This window comes from Danio rerio, chromosome 5, assembly GCF_049306965.1.
Source record: "Danio rerio strain Tuebingen ecotype United States chromosome 5, GRCz12tu, whole genome shotgun sequence".
Taxonomy (NCBI): Eukaryota; Metazoa; Chordata; class Actinopteri; order Cypriniformes; family Danionidae; genus Danio; species Danio rerio.
Window position 1 is genome coordinate 68,656,538 of NC_133180.1, and position 14,477 is coordinate 68,671,014.

General features: G+C 34.0%; 1 protein-coding gene across 5 annotated transcripts in view; it reads left to right on the forward strand.

The window, feature by feature from the left end:
• Positions 1–1,185: 1,185 nt before the first annotated feature.
• zswim7 (zinc finger, SWIM-type containing 7) overlaps positions 1,186–14,477 on the forward strand; it is a 184,164-nt gene continuing 170,872 nt past the window's right edge. For 4 of the 5 annotated variants that reach the window (XR_012405761.1, XR_012405760.1, XR_012405758.1 and 1 more), the window contains exons 1-4: positions 1,190–1,224; positions 1,719–1,801; positions 5,508–5,529; positions 9,040–9,142. Coding sequence is in view for 1 of the 5 variants with exons in the window: in NM_001083540.1 (NP_001077009.1) it covers positions 1,726–1,801; positions 5,508–5,529; positions 9,040–9,142 (201 nt within the window). In the remaining 4 variants the exon portion in view is untranslated. 5 annotated transcript variants of the gene reach the window in all.

Genomic DNA, 14,477 nt, shown 5'->3' on the forward strand with positions numbered 1-14,477 from the left:
TATTTTATTATAAATACGAAAATAATAATAATAATATTAATAATAATAATAATAATAACATGGTCACAATAAAGTTCCATTAGTCAATTTTCATTAATTAATTTTCCTTAAGAGGAGACATGGTACAGGTGAATTGGGTAGGCTTAATTGTCCGTACTGTATGAGTGTTTGTGTGAATGTGTGTGTGGATGTTTCCCAAAGATGGGTTGTGGCTGGTAGGGCATCCGCTGCGTAAAAACTTGCTGGATAAGTTGGCAGTTCATTCCGCTGTGGCAACCCCGGATTAATAAAGGGACTAAGCCGACAAGAAAATGAATGAATGAATGAATTAATTTTCCTTAAGCTTAGTCCCTTTATTCCTCAAGGGTCGCCACAGTGGAATGAACCGCCAGCTTATCCAGCACATGTTTTACACAGCGGATACTCTTCCAGCCCCAACCCAGTACTAAGAAACATCCACACACACACTCATTTACACTCATACACTGCAGCCAATTTAATTTATTTAATTCACCTGTAGCGCTTTTAGACATTTAGTCTTTTCAGGACTAATTTATTATTAAAAAAATTTATTAACTAATTAAAAAATACAATTATTAATAATAAAGATAATTATTTTCTCTTCATTTAGTCTATGGCTCTTATTTAGGTACTTTCTCTTCAGTAAACAGTTTTTTTGCCTTTATTATTTATTTTTATTAAATAACGTCAAAAAATACAATGCAAGTCAAGTAAAAGTAAAAAAAAATAGTTATACCACCCAAACTAGATAAAATAGGCCTATAAAGGAGAATCAAATTCCAAATAGAGGTTGGATATTTAACAAGTTGTCTGACACAGATGAAGTCCAGAAAATCTCTCTATTAAACTGTATTTCCAACCACAACATAACATTCGCACATAATGGTCAACTATAAAAACGGCTATACTACAGTTTTAAAGCATAGCTACATTTTTCTTCATAGTTTTAATTGTTTTTCAGTTGTATAAGAAAAGTAAGAATTATATGATGAAAAAGAGAAAGAAATGTCAGCTAAATCGGAAGCGAAGTTGGCCCATCGACTTTGAGAACGTTGGAAGTTGGAAGATTCAAATGTGCCACACGCTGAAAGCACTACGCACCAAAAGATGGCGGTATAAACCAACTGTTCGTTACACGCCATACAAATTACTGAAGAAGAAGAACGCCAAATGACGTACGGCTGTGCGGGAAGCATGAACACGGTAAATAAATATCTGAGCTTTATTAATGTTTTTATATTCAGCACAACTTCTGTCAGTACATGCTTTAAAAGATGCCACCGAAGCATGTCAAAGTAATTGTTTCATTTAATGTTACATTGACTGTCTCGATGTTGTTGTTATTCGATTGTTTGTTGGACGCGAAATACATAACTTGGCAAAAAACTTCAGTTTCCAAGACAACTTTCAAATTATTAAAATGACATTATAATATTTATATTAGTAGAATTACAGACCAGTTGGCAAGTATTTTGTTTTGTTTTAGTTATTATGTTTAATAATTTAGAACGATAACATGTACTCCACGTTATTAACTTCAGCATAATCACGTGATATATCCACTAACAAACCATCATCTTTAACGTGTATTTAGATTTAATGCATTCACTTTCAAAACTATTTACCATAATTATGAAGTACTGCCAAATCCAATTGCCCTGTTGCTAATTTGTGTGATCAATCATTGTCGTTTTTAGGTTCATTATGGGCTCATCTCTTGTTTCTGTTGCTGAGCAGCTTTTGAAGGACCTACAGAGAACTTACTCAGAGATAAAGCAAAGTGAGTCTCACACACACACACACACACACACACACACACACACACACACACACTAATGTCTGGTCAGATGGATCAAGCAACTGGATTATGAAAGACATAAAACAATATTAAAGCTTAGTATGGATACTTGAAATACACTTGAAATATATTTTTGCTAAATTGATGCAAGCAATTAATGGGTTGAATTTAAACAAACAAAATTAAATTGACTAATGTTCAACTCAATTTTTTAAATTCTGCCTTTTTAAATAGTTTGCAACTACTTAAAATTATTTAGTAAATCCAGTAAATATTTTTTTCAGTGTACTTAACATAATAGAAACATGCAAAACTAATTATAAATAATAACCCAAACATTTTACAAATAAATAAAATGAAAATAAATTAGTCAGTTTAATATTTGCTTGGAAAATCCTGTTTTCAGCATTACAATTTTAGATGGTTCCAAACAGTACCTTAAGCAACAACATTTCTCTTTTTTTGTTTAAAAAATAATCAAAATCTTTGTTTATTTCTGGTTTAAAGATTTTTTGCGTGATCTCAGACTTTTGGAAGTCACCATGTCAAAGGCTTTATAATATTGAACCCCTGCTTAGATCTTTGCAAATATAATACTGGGTTTTCTTGTTTCACATTTCACACTGCTCATAATAATTTACATCAAAGTTAACAATTAAATCTGGACATTTCATAAGCGGCCATTTCACACTGCTCATAGTTGACTTACAGTTAATGATTAAATCTGTATATTCATAAGATAAGATTTCTCATAATAATCCTTAATTCCAAGTTAATGTTCTTTTTTCCCCCTTATTTTGTGGTGTCACTGTCATTGCTTGTTTTGCATGTTTGCACTTGGTTAATTGTACAAAAGCAAAAGCTGGCCCTGTTTAGAGAAATGATAACTAGTGATAAGAACAGTGTGGAAAGCTTTCCACAGCCTTAAAACTCAGTACATCAGTAGACCTGAGAATAAAAAAATTAAAAAGTGAACACTAAACTTTAACAATTTATTATTTTCACAAAACGCTGCCTTGAAATATCTGCAATATAACAATATAACAAATCTTTAAACAATCGCTCACATCTGCTGAACAATATATATATATATATATATATATATATATATATATATATATATATTTTTTTTTTCTTTTTAAATAGTTGTATACCAAAAATAATAATACTGCAATAATATGAATAATTCTGAAATATTTGGTTAAAAAGACAAAAATCATTTACAAGAAGATTAAATAATCAGCAGTCTTGATTTAAAAAAAAAAAATTATTTAGTGCAAATTTGTGTGCAAAAAGTCTAAAAATAAATAAAATATGTTTTTATTTTTATATTCTATTTATATTTATATATATATATATATATATATATATATATATATATATATATATATATATATATATATGTATATATGTTCGTCAACACTGTTATTTAAAAAAATAAATAAATTTACAAAAGTTTAAAAAGCATTAAAACAATAAACAGGGTGTCCGCAAGGTCTAAACATTTTGTTAAATGTGTTAAATTTCAATTAGAAAATTTTAGGCCCTAAAGTCTTAAATTCACTGAAATATTGTGTTGTGTGTCCTAAATAATTTTAAACTCATTTTTCTCTGTCCAAGTAAAGCTACCCAATCGAGACACTGCTTGCTGCAGAGCCACTTGAGCTCCAGCGAGGGGGAGCTTGAGCTCCAACTTCTCCTCCTATAAGCTGTTTTAATGCGTACACCCACCCCTAACCCCAAACCCCCAGTGACATCACTTTCACTTGTAGAAAAAGTGCAAGGAAGAAGGAGCTGGAGCCCCCCCCTTGCTGGAGCTGAGCTGTGCCCAAGTGGCTCTGCAGTGACCACCACTTGACCAAATTGGGCCTGCATCCATCCAATCACCTACAATACATCTCAATAAAATCAGGGAAAGAACACTAAATTCCTCATAATAATAACAGCGCTATATATCCCTTTACATTCTCTTTCAGTCATACAAAACACTGTTTACAGAAATATGGGGGAGTAGACAATATTTATAAATGGGCATGAAACTTAAGGATTTATAACAGAAATGCATTAGGGTGAATAGAAGTTATACTCAATCAATTTGGACCAAAAGCCAACAAATATATATTTTTGGTTATTAATGCAATTGCCTCCACAATAAATATACTTTTAACAATGTTAAACTTGTCATAAAATAAAAAGAAATTTTATGGTAAAACAAATGTATACAACTACAATTTTCTTGTTTTGAGTCACTAAAGTATGTCACTAAGAATTGTTTTTTTGATCATTAGAAATAATGTTTAGGCCTGTATAAGTCTAAAATTTTTCAAGTCTTAAATTTGACTTGATGAAACGTGCAGAAACCCTAAAATAATTATGCAATTGTATCTTCCTATAACAACAATAAAAATATTGCATCTATTTATAATTATTAACAGCAGTAATAATTCCTATAATAAAACTAGGTAAATTAAAATTTAAATAAATTAAAAGGCAAATATTTTGCAGTAGACAACAAATAATGAAAGTCTATTGAATATAATAATTTGATTTTAAATATGATTTCAAATGGATTTGTTTTCTTCAATAAGCAAAGGTGGGATGATAATCGGTAATAAGAAAAGTCTGAGAAGCTCATTTCAACCTCATAACCTAATACATTCCTAGCCCTGGTATTAGCATTTTTAAAAGTGACTGAACTTTATCAATTCAAGACAAAACAGTAGCAAAAGCTGCAATTTCTTCTGCTGACACAGGATGGCGCACTAATACCAGAATTTGCATGTTTTTAAATATCTACTTTGCAGTTTTCAGTTTGTTAATGCATACATCATGTCTTGTGTAAGTGTCTTATAGTTTGAATTTTCCTTAGTTTAGTAAGTAATACAGAGTATATTGTCGTGTGTATTTATATTTATTCATATTTTTTGTCCTGCAGCACTATGTTCCTCAGCCTCAAGTTGTATTAAAAACATGTCTCAAAATGTCTTTTTTTGAATTCCTGATGCGTGCAGACAAGACTTAATGTGAATATCTGGTTAAGAGTAATGACATTATTGTGCTGGAATGCTGATATCAAGCAATGCCAGAGAGAAGTATCAAGGGAGAAATGATTAGAGGATTGATGATTTGAGATTGAGATGTTGTTTCAATTTCTATTTGTTTGGGTCTTTCTCCAGAGAACCTACAGTGACTGAAGTAAACAACCAAAATAAGCTGTTTTGCATGACCGATAGCTAATTATACATTATTATGTTTAATGTGTGCTTAATAGTTAAACAGTTATTTCCTCCAGATGTTTCATGTTGCCTTTGTGCTTTAAAAGGATAGTTCACACAGAAAAGAAAATTGTCATCATTTACTCACTCTTCACTTGATATAAACCTGCTTAGCTTTCTGATGAACATAAAATAAGATATTTTGAAGAATGCTGTAAACCTGTAACCATTGACTTCCATAGTATTTGTTTTTCCTGCTAAGGAATTCAGTGGTTTCCAGCTTTCCAGTTGTCTTTGTTGCTTAACCGAATAAAGAAACTCATAAAGGCTTGGACCCAGTTGAGGTTGAGTAAATAGTGAGTAAATTAAAATCTTTGAGTGAACTATCTCTTTAAAACTATCCCTTTTTATTTTTTAGGTTCATAAAGCAATTGTTATAAGAACTAATATTATCTCTTTATTTCTTCTTTTAGTACCAGATGACTTACTAATAGCGTAAGTATTTTCTCAATCTTCATCTTTATCATAGGTATAGTTTTTTTGTTCTGAATTACAAACACAAATGTTTCAGCTCAATGCCTGATTTTTCTCCTTCCACCCTCTTTTTCTTTTTTCATCTTTTGTTTATTGCAAATATACATAACATTATGTAGAATGTATGAATGCAAATAGGATCAGGACAATATATCTTTTTAAACAATCATCAGAAGAAAAATAAGTTATAGCAATAAATAACATAAAAATACAATAAACAACCCCCCCCCCCATGTACACACTCACCGTCCACTTTATTAGGTACACCTGTCCAGCTGCTTGTTAACGTAAATTACTATGCAGAAGAGCATCTCTGAACGCACAGCATGTCGAACCTTGAGGCGGATGGGCTACAGCAGCAGAAGACCACACCGGATGCCATTCTTGTCTGCTAGAAACAGGAAACTGAGGCTACAATTTGCACAGACTCAGCAAAATTGGACAATAGAAGATTGGAAAAACGTTGCCTGGTCTGATGAGTGTCGATTTTTGCTGCAACGTTCGGATGGTAGGGTCAGAATTTGGGGTCAACAACATGAAAGCATGGATCCATCCTGCCTTGTATCAATGGTTCAGGCTGTTGGTGGTGGTGTGATGGTGTGGGGGACATATTCTTGGCAGACTTTGGGTCTATTAGAACCAATTGAGCATTGAGCCTACCTGTGTATTGTTGCTGACCATGTGCATCCCTCTTTGACCACAGTGTACCCATCTTCTGATAGCTAATTCCAGCAGGATAACGCGCCATGTAATAAAGTGCATATCATCTCAGACTGGTGTCTTGAACATGACAATGACTTCACTGTACTCAAATGGCCTCCACAGTCACCAGAATTCAATCCAGTAGTGCAGCTTTGGGATGTGGTGGAACGGGAAATTTGTATCATGGATGTACACCCGACAAGTCTGAGGAAACCGCATGATGCTATCATGTCAATATGGACCAAAATCTCTGAGCAATATTTCCAGTACCTTGTTGAATCAATGAAACAAAGGATTAAGGCAGTTCTGAAGACAAAAGGGCGGCCAACCTGGTACTAGTAAGGTGTACCTAATAAAGTGGCCATTGAGTGTACATGATATCATTGTCACAAATTCAAAAATCTCATAATGATGTTACGTAAAGATACAGTCGCAATGGTTAGTGGTAATAACAAACAAAAACAATAATGTCCAGAAATTATGCACACATAAATTACATTTAAAAATGTGATAAAACATTGAATTTAAACGATAAGGGAAATTAGAGAAAGTAACAACAACAATGAAATAGTCAATTATTAAAGTCTACCATAGGTTAATTTTACTGTATTGTGGGAGTTTTCCTTGAACTACAGTCTGGTAAATATTTAGCATGCTCTTGACTTGAAGTTGAAGAGGGTCAATTATTGCAGTCGTGTGCTGAAACCAGCTCTTACACTCTTAACCGCCTGATGTACTCAGCGTAGTCTTTATGAAGCGCTCTCTTCCCAAACGTCATCGCCTGAATAAATCATGACTTTAAAAGCATCCCCAAACCCACAATGACTGTCATCAGTCGACCATTGGGGAAAGCTCTAAGCCACAGTAATTACTCTTCTGTGGAAATCACATTCCTGTATAAATGGCAGTTCACATCACAGGTCAACTATTTTTTTTGCTTTATCAAGCAATTGATTGTGGTCTCTGTGTCATCATCATGTAATGTGCTTGATTAGGTCTGCTTCTCTCTCAGAGACATCGATAATGCGCCCTGTCATACAACCGGCATCAGGCAGAATGCAAGTATTTTTGATCATTTCAGCCCAAGTGGTGCTCGCTGCAGAGCCATTTGAGGAGAGGTGAGCTCCAGAGAGGGGGAGCTTAAGCTTGAGCTCCACCTTTTTTGCACTTCTTCTACGAGTGATGTCACTGGGGGTAGGGTTAGAGGTGGGGTTGGTGTACGCATTAAAACAGCTTACAGGAGGAGGAGCGACAGCTCATGCTCCCCCTCTCTGGAGCTCACCTCTCCTCAAATGGCTCTGCAGCGAGCACCCTCTCTTTCAGCCTGGTGCAGTGTCAATCCTTCTATACATCGTTTTAAATGTTGTTTATAAAACATTTAGCTAATGCTTTTGCACCCATGGGTGTGCTGGTTTTAAAATGAGGTGTGTTAAGATGCCTTGTTGGTACATTTCTGTTTTGAGCCATTTGAAATTGTCCATGCCATTGACCAACTAAAAGCTGCTCTAAGCCAATGATGCAGTTTATAATAATAATAACAACAACAATAATAATAATAATAATAATTTGATGAGCATGTTGGTTATAGCCAGGTATAAAACATAAATACACATTGCTTATTACACACACAGGGATGCACAGCAGTACACAATTATCATTTAATATCAATAATTAAAGGATTAAAATAAATGTAAAATATTATTATTGACTACATAAACGCATAAGCCAATTCTACCCCTCACGCCGTTTTCAACTCAGGGGGCTTTGGTGGAATCCAGCTTGTTCCGTAGATGGTCTGCTAGCTTTAACGTTTGACACGAGCAGATCTGTTTCCTTATTGGTGAAGCTTTCAGATTTCCTGCTTACAAAGTCTGCCATGTAAATAGCGAATATGCTATGGTGTAGGCATGGGCCGGTATAAGATTCTAATGGTATGATAACCTTGAATAAAAATGTCACGGTTTTACGGTATTGTGATAACTGCTCTAAAATTTATTCTTTTTAAATGACTGGTTAAAAAGCAAAAACTTTTTCCCATTGAATACTGTAATATTTTGGAACAGGAACAATAGAAACATGTCAGGTTTCAAAAACACAGATTTCTTTACATTTTAAAACAGCATTTTGGATATCTTTTCTGTTGGAGATGCTGTTGTCCGAAAAAAAGTAAAAATAAACAAACAAAAATACAAAAAAAAAAAACATAATTTTTTTTTTACGCATATTGCAGGAACGATATTGCAGAAAATTTTGTCAGTTTTAAAACCCTGACTTTTCCAAACCGCGGTATACCTTGAAAAAAAATTATCGTCCCATGCCTACTATTGCATGACTGTATTTTACTCTTGAAGGGATAGTTTACACTAAAATAAAAATGAACTCATCCTTAAGTAATTTCTCATGTTTGAGGGTTTTCTTCTTCTTCTTCTTCTTCTTCTTCTTCTTCTTCTTATTATTATTATTATTTTTTTTTACTTTAGAAACCTGTAACTATTAATTTCCTCAGCAGGAAAAACAAATACAATGGAAGTCAATGCTTACAGGTTTTTAGCATTTTTTAAAACAACAGAAGAAAGAATCTCAAACATTTTCAGAATAGGTAATTGTTGACAGACATTTCAGTTTTGGGTGAATAGTGAGAGTTTAGGTTTGTTGCACCTCTGCTTCCTGTGTTCATGTCACCGTCTTATCATCCGCCATTGGTTTCCTGTAGGTAAAGGGATGAATTCTCAAGTTAACCCTTTGGGTCTTGATCTGTTCCTGTTTTAGATTACGGTTTGTGTTTGGCCCATGTGCACTTCAAGCATTGGACTTGGTGGACCAGCATAGTGTCACATGTGTATCATCGCCCAGCGGTCGAAAGGCTTTTCAGGTAAGGAGTTAGCAAAGTAACGGCCAGACATGTTTGCAACAATCGGAAAATCTCCAAACAATCACGCACATCTAACAAACTATACATTTTTAATAGCTGTTGGCCAAAATTAATGGGACACTGAAATTTTTGGGCGAGGCATGGTGGCTCAGTGGTTAGCACTGTTGCCTCACAGCAAAAAGGTCGCTGGGTCAGTTGGCATTTCTATGTGGAGTTTGCATGTTCTTCCTGTGTTCGTGTGGGTTTCCTCTGGGTGCTCTGGTTTCCCCCACAGTCCAAAGACATATGCTTAAAGTGAATAGGGTGAACAAAATTGGCCGTAGTGTATGAGTGCATGTGTAAATGTGAAAGTGTATGGGTATTTCCTAGTACTGGGTTGTGGCTGGAAGGGCATCCGCTACCTAAAATATATGCTACAAAGCTGGCTGTTCATTCCGCTGTGGCGCCCCCTGATAAATAAGAGACTAAGCCGAAGGAAAAGGAGTGAAATATTTGGTCAAAAGGCCAAAATCACTGACCAGAAGAGTAAAGATTTAACAATCAGATTTTTAAAATACCAATCACTTGTAGTTTTTTTGTTGTTGTTATTGACACTGTTAGAAGACTTATTTAAACCATGTTTGTCAAGAATGTTATTTCATTTTTTCTCATTTTTTCATTTCAGTCATAGGATTTCAAATAGTCAGAAATAGCAGCAATACTAATAAAATTTGGTAAAATAAAATTGAAATACATTTCAAATAAATATGTTTTTGTAAATATGTATTTATATTTATAATTTTTTTCCCAGTGGACAAATGTAACAAAGAAGTCTATTAACTTTACAATAATTAGATTATAAGTATGATTTGTATAGTTTAAAAAGCAAAGGAGTGAATACTTTACTACTAATTGTCTGTATTTGTCTAGAAAGTGAGAACCTAAACAGAGAATCCAAAACTGAGTCCAAATGAACTGGCATGTTATCATGATTATTAAGAATGTTTTTGTAGGTCTGTTTGTTTTTAAAAAAGAGCATCTGACAGCGCTCTGAGTCTAATCTTCTAGATGAAGTACTCTAATGCTGGTCTAGTGTACTTTTCTAAAAATGCCTGTCATTTATCGATGATTGCGTTGTTACAGAACAGTGGTTTGGCTGTGTGAGCGTCTAATTTGTCCACACAATGTGGATAAGCTATGACAGGTAAAGATGTCAGCTTCACAGTGACCAATTTTGTTCCTGGAGGAGCAAAATGTAAAATTGGTTTGGCTGAAGTATTGAAAGGTTTTATGCCAAGAAAACCTTTGTTTTTTTCTGTGCCTAACGTGGCAGTTGGAGCAGCATGCTGAGTTTAATTGCTCAATTTTATATTATCAACAATATACTGTGTGGGAAATATGTATTGAACGCGTCATTTTTTCCTGGGAATAATATTTCTAAAGGAGCTATTGACATGAGATTGAACCAGATTTTGGTAAAAACCCAAACAATACAAACATAAAAATGAAACAAAACTAAACAAATCTGAAAAATTAGGTATGGGGTGATGGCAGCTCAAAATCTTGATGGTTCTGGCTCGTCTGTCAAATCTGAGCTTTATTTTGTATTCAGGTCATGTGATTGGCTGGGCCATTCTACAGCTGGATTTTCTGTCTCTGAAAGCATTTAAGAGTTTCCTTGGCTGTGTTTTGGATCATTGTCTTGCTAAAATGTCCACTCTGGTTTCATCTTCATCATCCTGATAATGTAGATGTTGGACTGAAATAGCTAATATTACTTTACAATGATGAAGGGCAGAGGGTTGCTACAGAACTACTGAGAGATTTCAGCTGCTGGCTGGGCTTTCTGTTTCCATGCCTTTCTACACCTTCCTTTCTTCATATGTTCAAAACTGTTTGTTTTTTTTAAATTCTATTTTATTACAAAAAACTTAATTTGCCAGTTAATTGGTTTTGTTTTTGTTTGCATATATGGATAAAGAAATCCATATATGCAAACAAAAACAAAACCAATTAACTGGCAAATTAAGTTTTTTTTGTGTTGTTACCAACATCCAGTAAAAAGTTTCAAGTCAACAGCACCTTTAGAATATTTATATAATTATTTTTTTAGCACTCAGAAGTTAAAATTCTCCCTTAAATGTCTTATTTTTTTCTGTCCACTTTCTCTTTTGTTAACGCCATGAGAACTAACTGCTGCCAAAATGGTGTTTTCATGACCCTTAAAGAGTTCACATGTGATGCGTCAAAAAAGGACATGGTCCACGAAGTCAAATGTGCTTTCACCACCTACAGTGAAGCGTCATGGACCCTCAGTCCCAAAGTGTCCAGAGTGGTCAGCCAATTGTCTTGGTTTTTTCATTATTCATGATGTGAATGACCGTAAACATCAGCATATGTCCGTAAGTTTCTGTAAAACGCCTACTGCAAGACGGACCGAAAGAAAAGCAAATAAAGAAGAAACATTACTAGAAATCAAAAGAGGCGTATAGTAATAAAAGTTAACAGACCTTTTTATGAGCTGCTCTGACTCAGCTTTGTGTTTGATGTCTCTGCGTGTAGTTATCATATCTATTTGTCATCTGTACTTCTAGGCTTAGCTGTTTTATTTAACGAAGACAAACATCTAGTGTATTTCTTGTAAATGTGTTTTTAAAGCTATTTTCCAGGAATCTTTTGTATTCTTTTTCAATAGTGTAACATGACTTTAAAGCAAAGCAAGTTTATTTATATAGCACATTTCTTAGTGTTTTTTTTTCTTGTATGGGAAGTGTAGGGCTACATCACCACATGCAGCTTTTCTTTTTCCTTTCTTTCGCTTGACCTGACAACCAAATAGAGGTCCACATTGACTGCATGACAACAGCTTGTCTTTATCTGAATACAATAATATTTTGAGACTAGTGGTCTGTGGACATAATGCACACCATGTTTTTTTCACATTAGCACTGTTGCTCATTATAGTTCAATTCAGGCTTCAGAAACGAGCACATCTTTATTTGTCACATGAATTACTGGTGCTTTTTAGAATCTTCTACACATTTAATGAGATCTTCATGAGTTCTTTGCTAATTGAAATACCTTCAGTCACATACTCACAGATCTTTACAAACTGTAACATAAGGCTGGGCAATTTTGCAAAAAATCACAATATGTGTTTTAGTGTGTATAAATATTACTATAATTATACATCATGCTGACGATCATTAACAAAATCACATGATCTGAAAGATGATTGTCTTCAGAGTGCATCTGAAAAGACATGATTGACACCCTTCTCGTATAGCTTAAGAACCATAGTTTTTTATGATCTATGTAATTTGGTGCGGCCCTTGGTGCAAATGAAAAATAAAAGTAAAAAGTGTTTTTGTATGTATAAATAAATGGGCAACTACATAAAATAGAGATAGATTTATCTGTGTGAGCCAAATGTCTGCGCACTGCTTCTACTCTCCCTACACATGATCTGCAGCCGCTGCTTCTGTGCATATGCTTCTGTTCTGATTGCATATGCATGCGAAAGGCATTTGATTTTGGTTTGTGCTACTTTTGTATGTGGTATTAAATCGATACAGATCTGAGGTTTTGCAGTGTGACTGCGGTGTAAACCTTGAAGTTAGAATTCATGCAAGTTTTTTTTTTATCATTTTTGATTGATATGCACTGGCATGTGTTACAAACTTCCTCTTACTCCTCAACAGCTGCTCATTAATCCTTTATGAGTTCACTATATCGGTGTATTCAGTCTTGCCTGTTATCTGGGGCAATGAAATAATCAATACAATGTACATTTAAGTGAAAGGGGACCAATTATGCCCCTGTTTACAAGATGTAAAATAAGTCTTTGTCCCTGGTGGGTTTATGTGAAGTTTCATCTCAAAATACCCCACAAATAATGTTTTATAACTCTTTGAAACTGCCCCTTTTAGGCTTTGAATCTCATTATGCTGTTTTGGTGACTGTGACTTTAAATTCAAATGAGATTGTACTCTTTTCAAAAGAGGGCGAATATATTAATCAGGCCCATAGCCAGCCTGGTATAAGGGGTGATACTTTTTCTCAAAATGTGGACCTTTTTGCAGTTATTCACCTCATTTACAATGTAAGAGATTTCATACTGTATTTTACTAACATTTTAAGCACTATTTTTAGCTGAATTAGAACCAAAATATTTCCTAAAGATTTAGAATAAAGAAAAATGAATAAATACTTATTTTTGAAATACAAATTTATTAGATCATGAATCTTTAGAAAAAAATAGGAATCTGTTGAAGTTTTAAATTAAAAACTGTAGCCTATTTTAGCCTTAGCCTACAAACTGGCCATAACATTTAACTGTCCTCAGTCAGAATTTGGCTGTTTGAATTATAAAAAATCAAAACATGATAATAATAAAAGAGCTTTTAAGAATTTTTCTGGCCTCTCTTGTAAAGAAAGTACATTTGATTTGATTGAAAACTCATGGATTAAAAAATAGCCAAATTAGTTTTCAAATTAATTTTCATATAGAATTTTTCTTGGTCTTAAAGCCTTTTTCAATGGATTAATTTCACTATTTATGATGGCATAGCAGTCAAAATAAGACGAATGAGCTCATGTATGGGACAAATTCTGGACCTTTGTCATTGAGGGGTGGGTCTTTCGAACCACCCGAACCACCCCTAGCTACGGGCCTGTAAATGCTTATGTGTCAGCATAGTGGCATATTGAAAACAAGAGTAACACCATATGCCAATGCCTTATGCCCCTCTGATGATGCGTACAGGCGAGACGAATGTCAATCAAAGTGTTTTTGCAGACTTTATTTGCAAAATAGGTCTCCTTTAATATTTGAAATGCCTTAGCTATACTTGAAGTAAATGGCTAAAGTATTGTTCACAATATAGAAACATCAACATTTAAAAAAGTTTTTTGAACCAAATTAAATACATTTTTTTCACCTATTTTGACCAATTAATGTCTGTTTTTCCCTTTTAACTTGTTTCAAATTGTGTGGAAAATATCTGAAAATAATTCTGTATAGGCTGCAGCACTGTGACAAAGTTTTGAGGAAAACACAGCAACTTGTACAGCAATTGTTTTCACAAAACAAAACAAAAAACCTATAATCAGAAGGAAACTACAGCATTATGTTTTATTGGCATGTTTGAACATCCTCTGCTTCGTTGTGATGAGACTGCAGCCAGGCATGACAAAACTGACTATTAAGGCAAATACAGAGAGTCAATGCAAGAATGGTGTGCATTAGGTTCCTTAATATGTGCTCTAACCTTATTTTTAGCATTAGTGTAAGAATGTGGCATAGCTGTTTTGAATATCTGTGTGTCTATCCTTATTACATGTTGATATCAGAAAG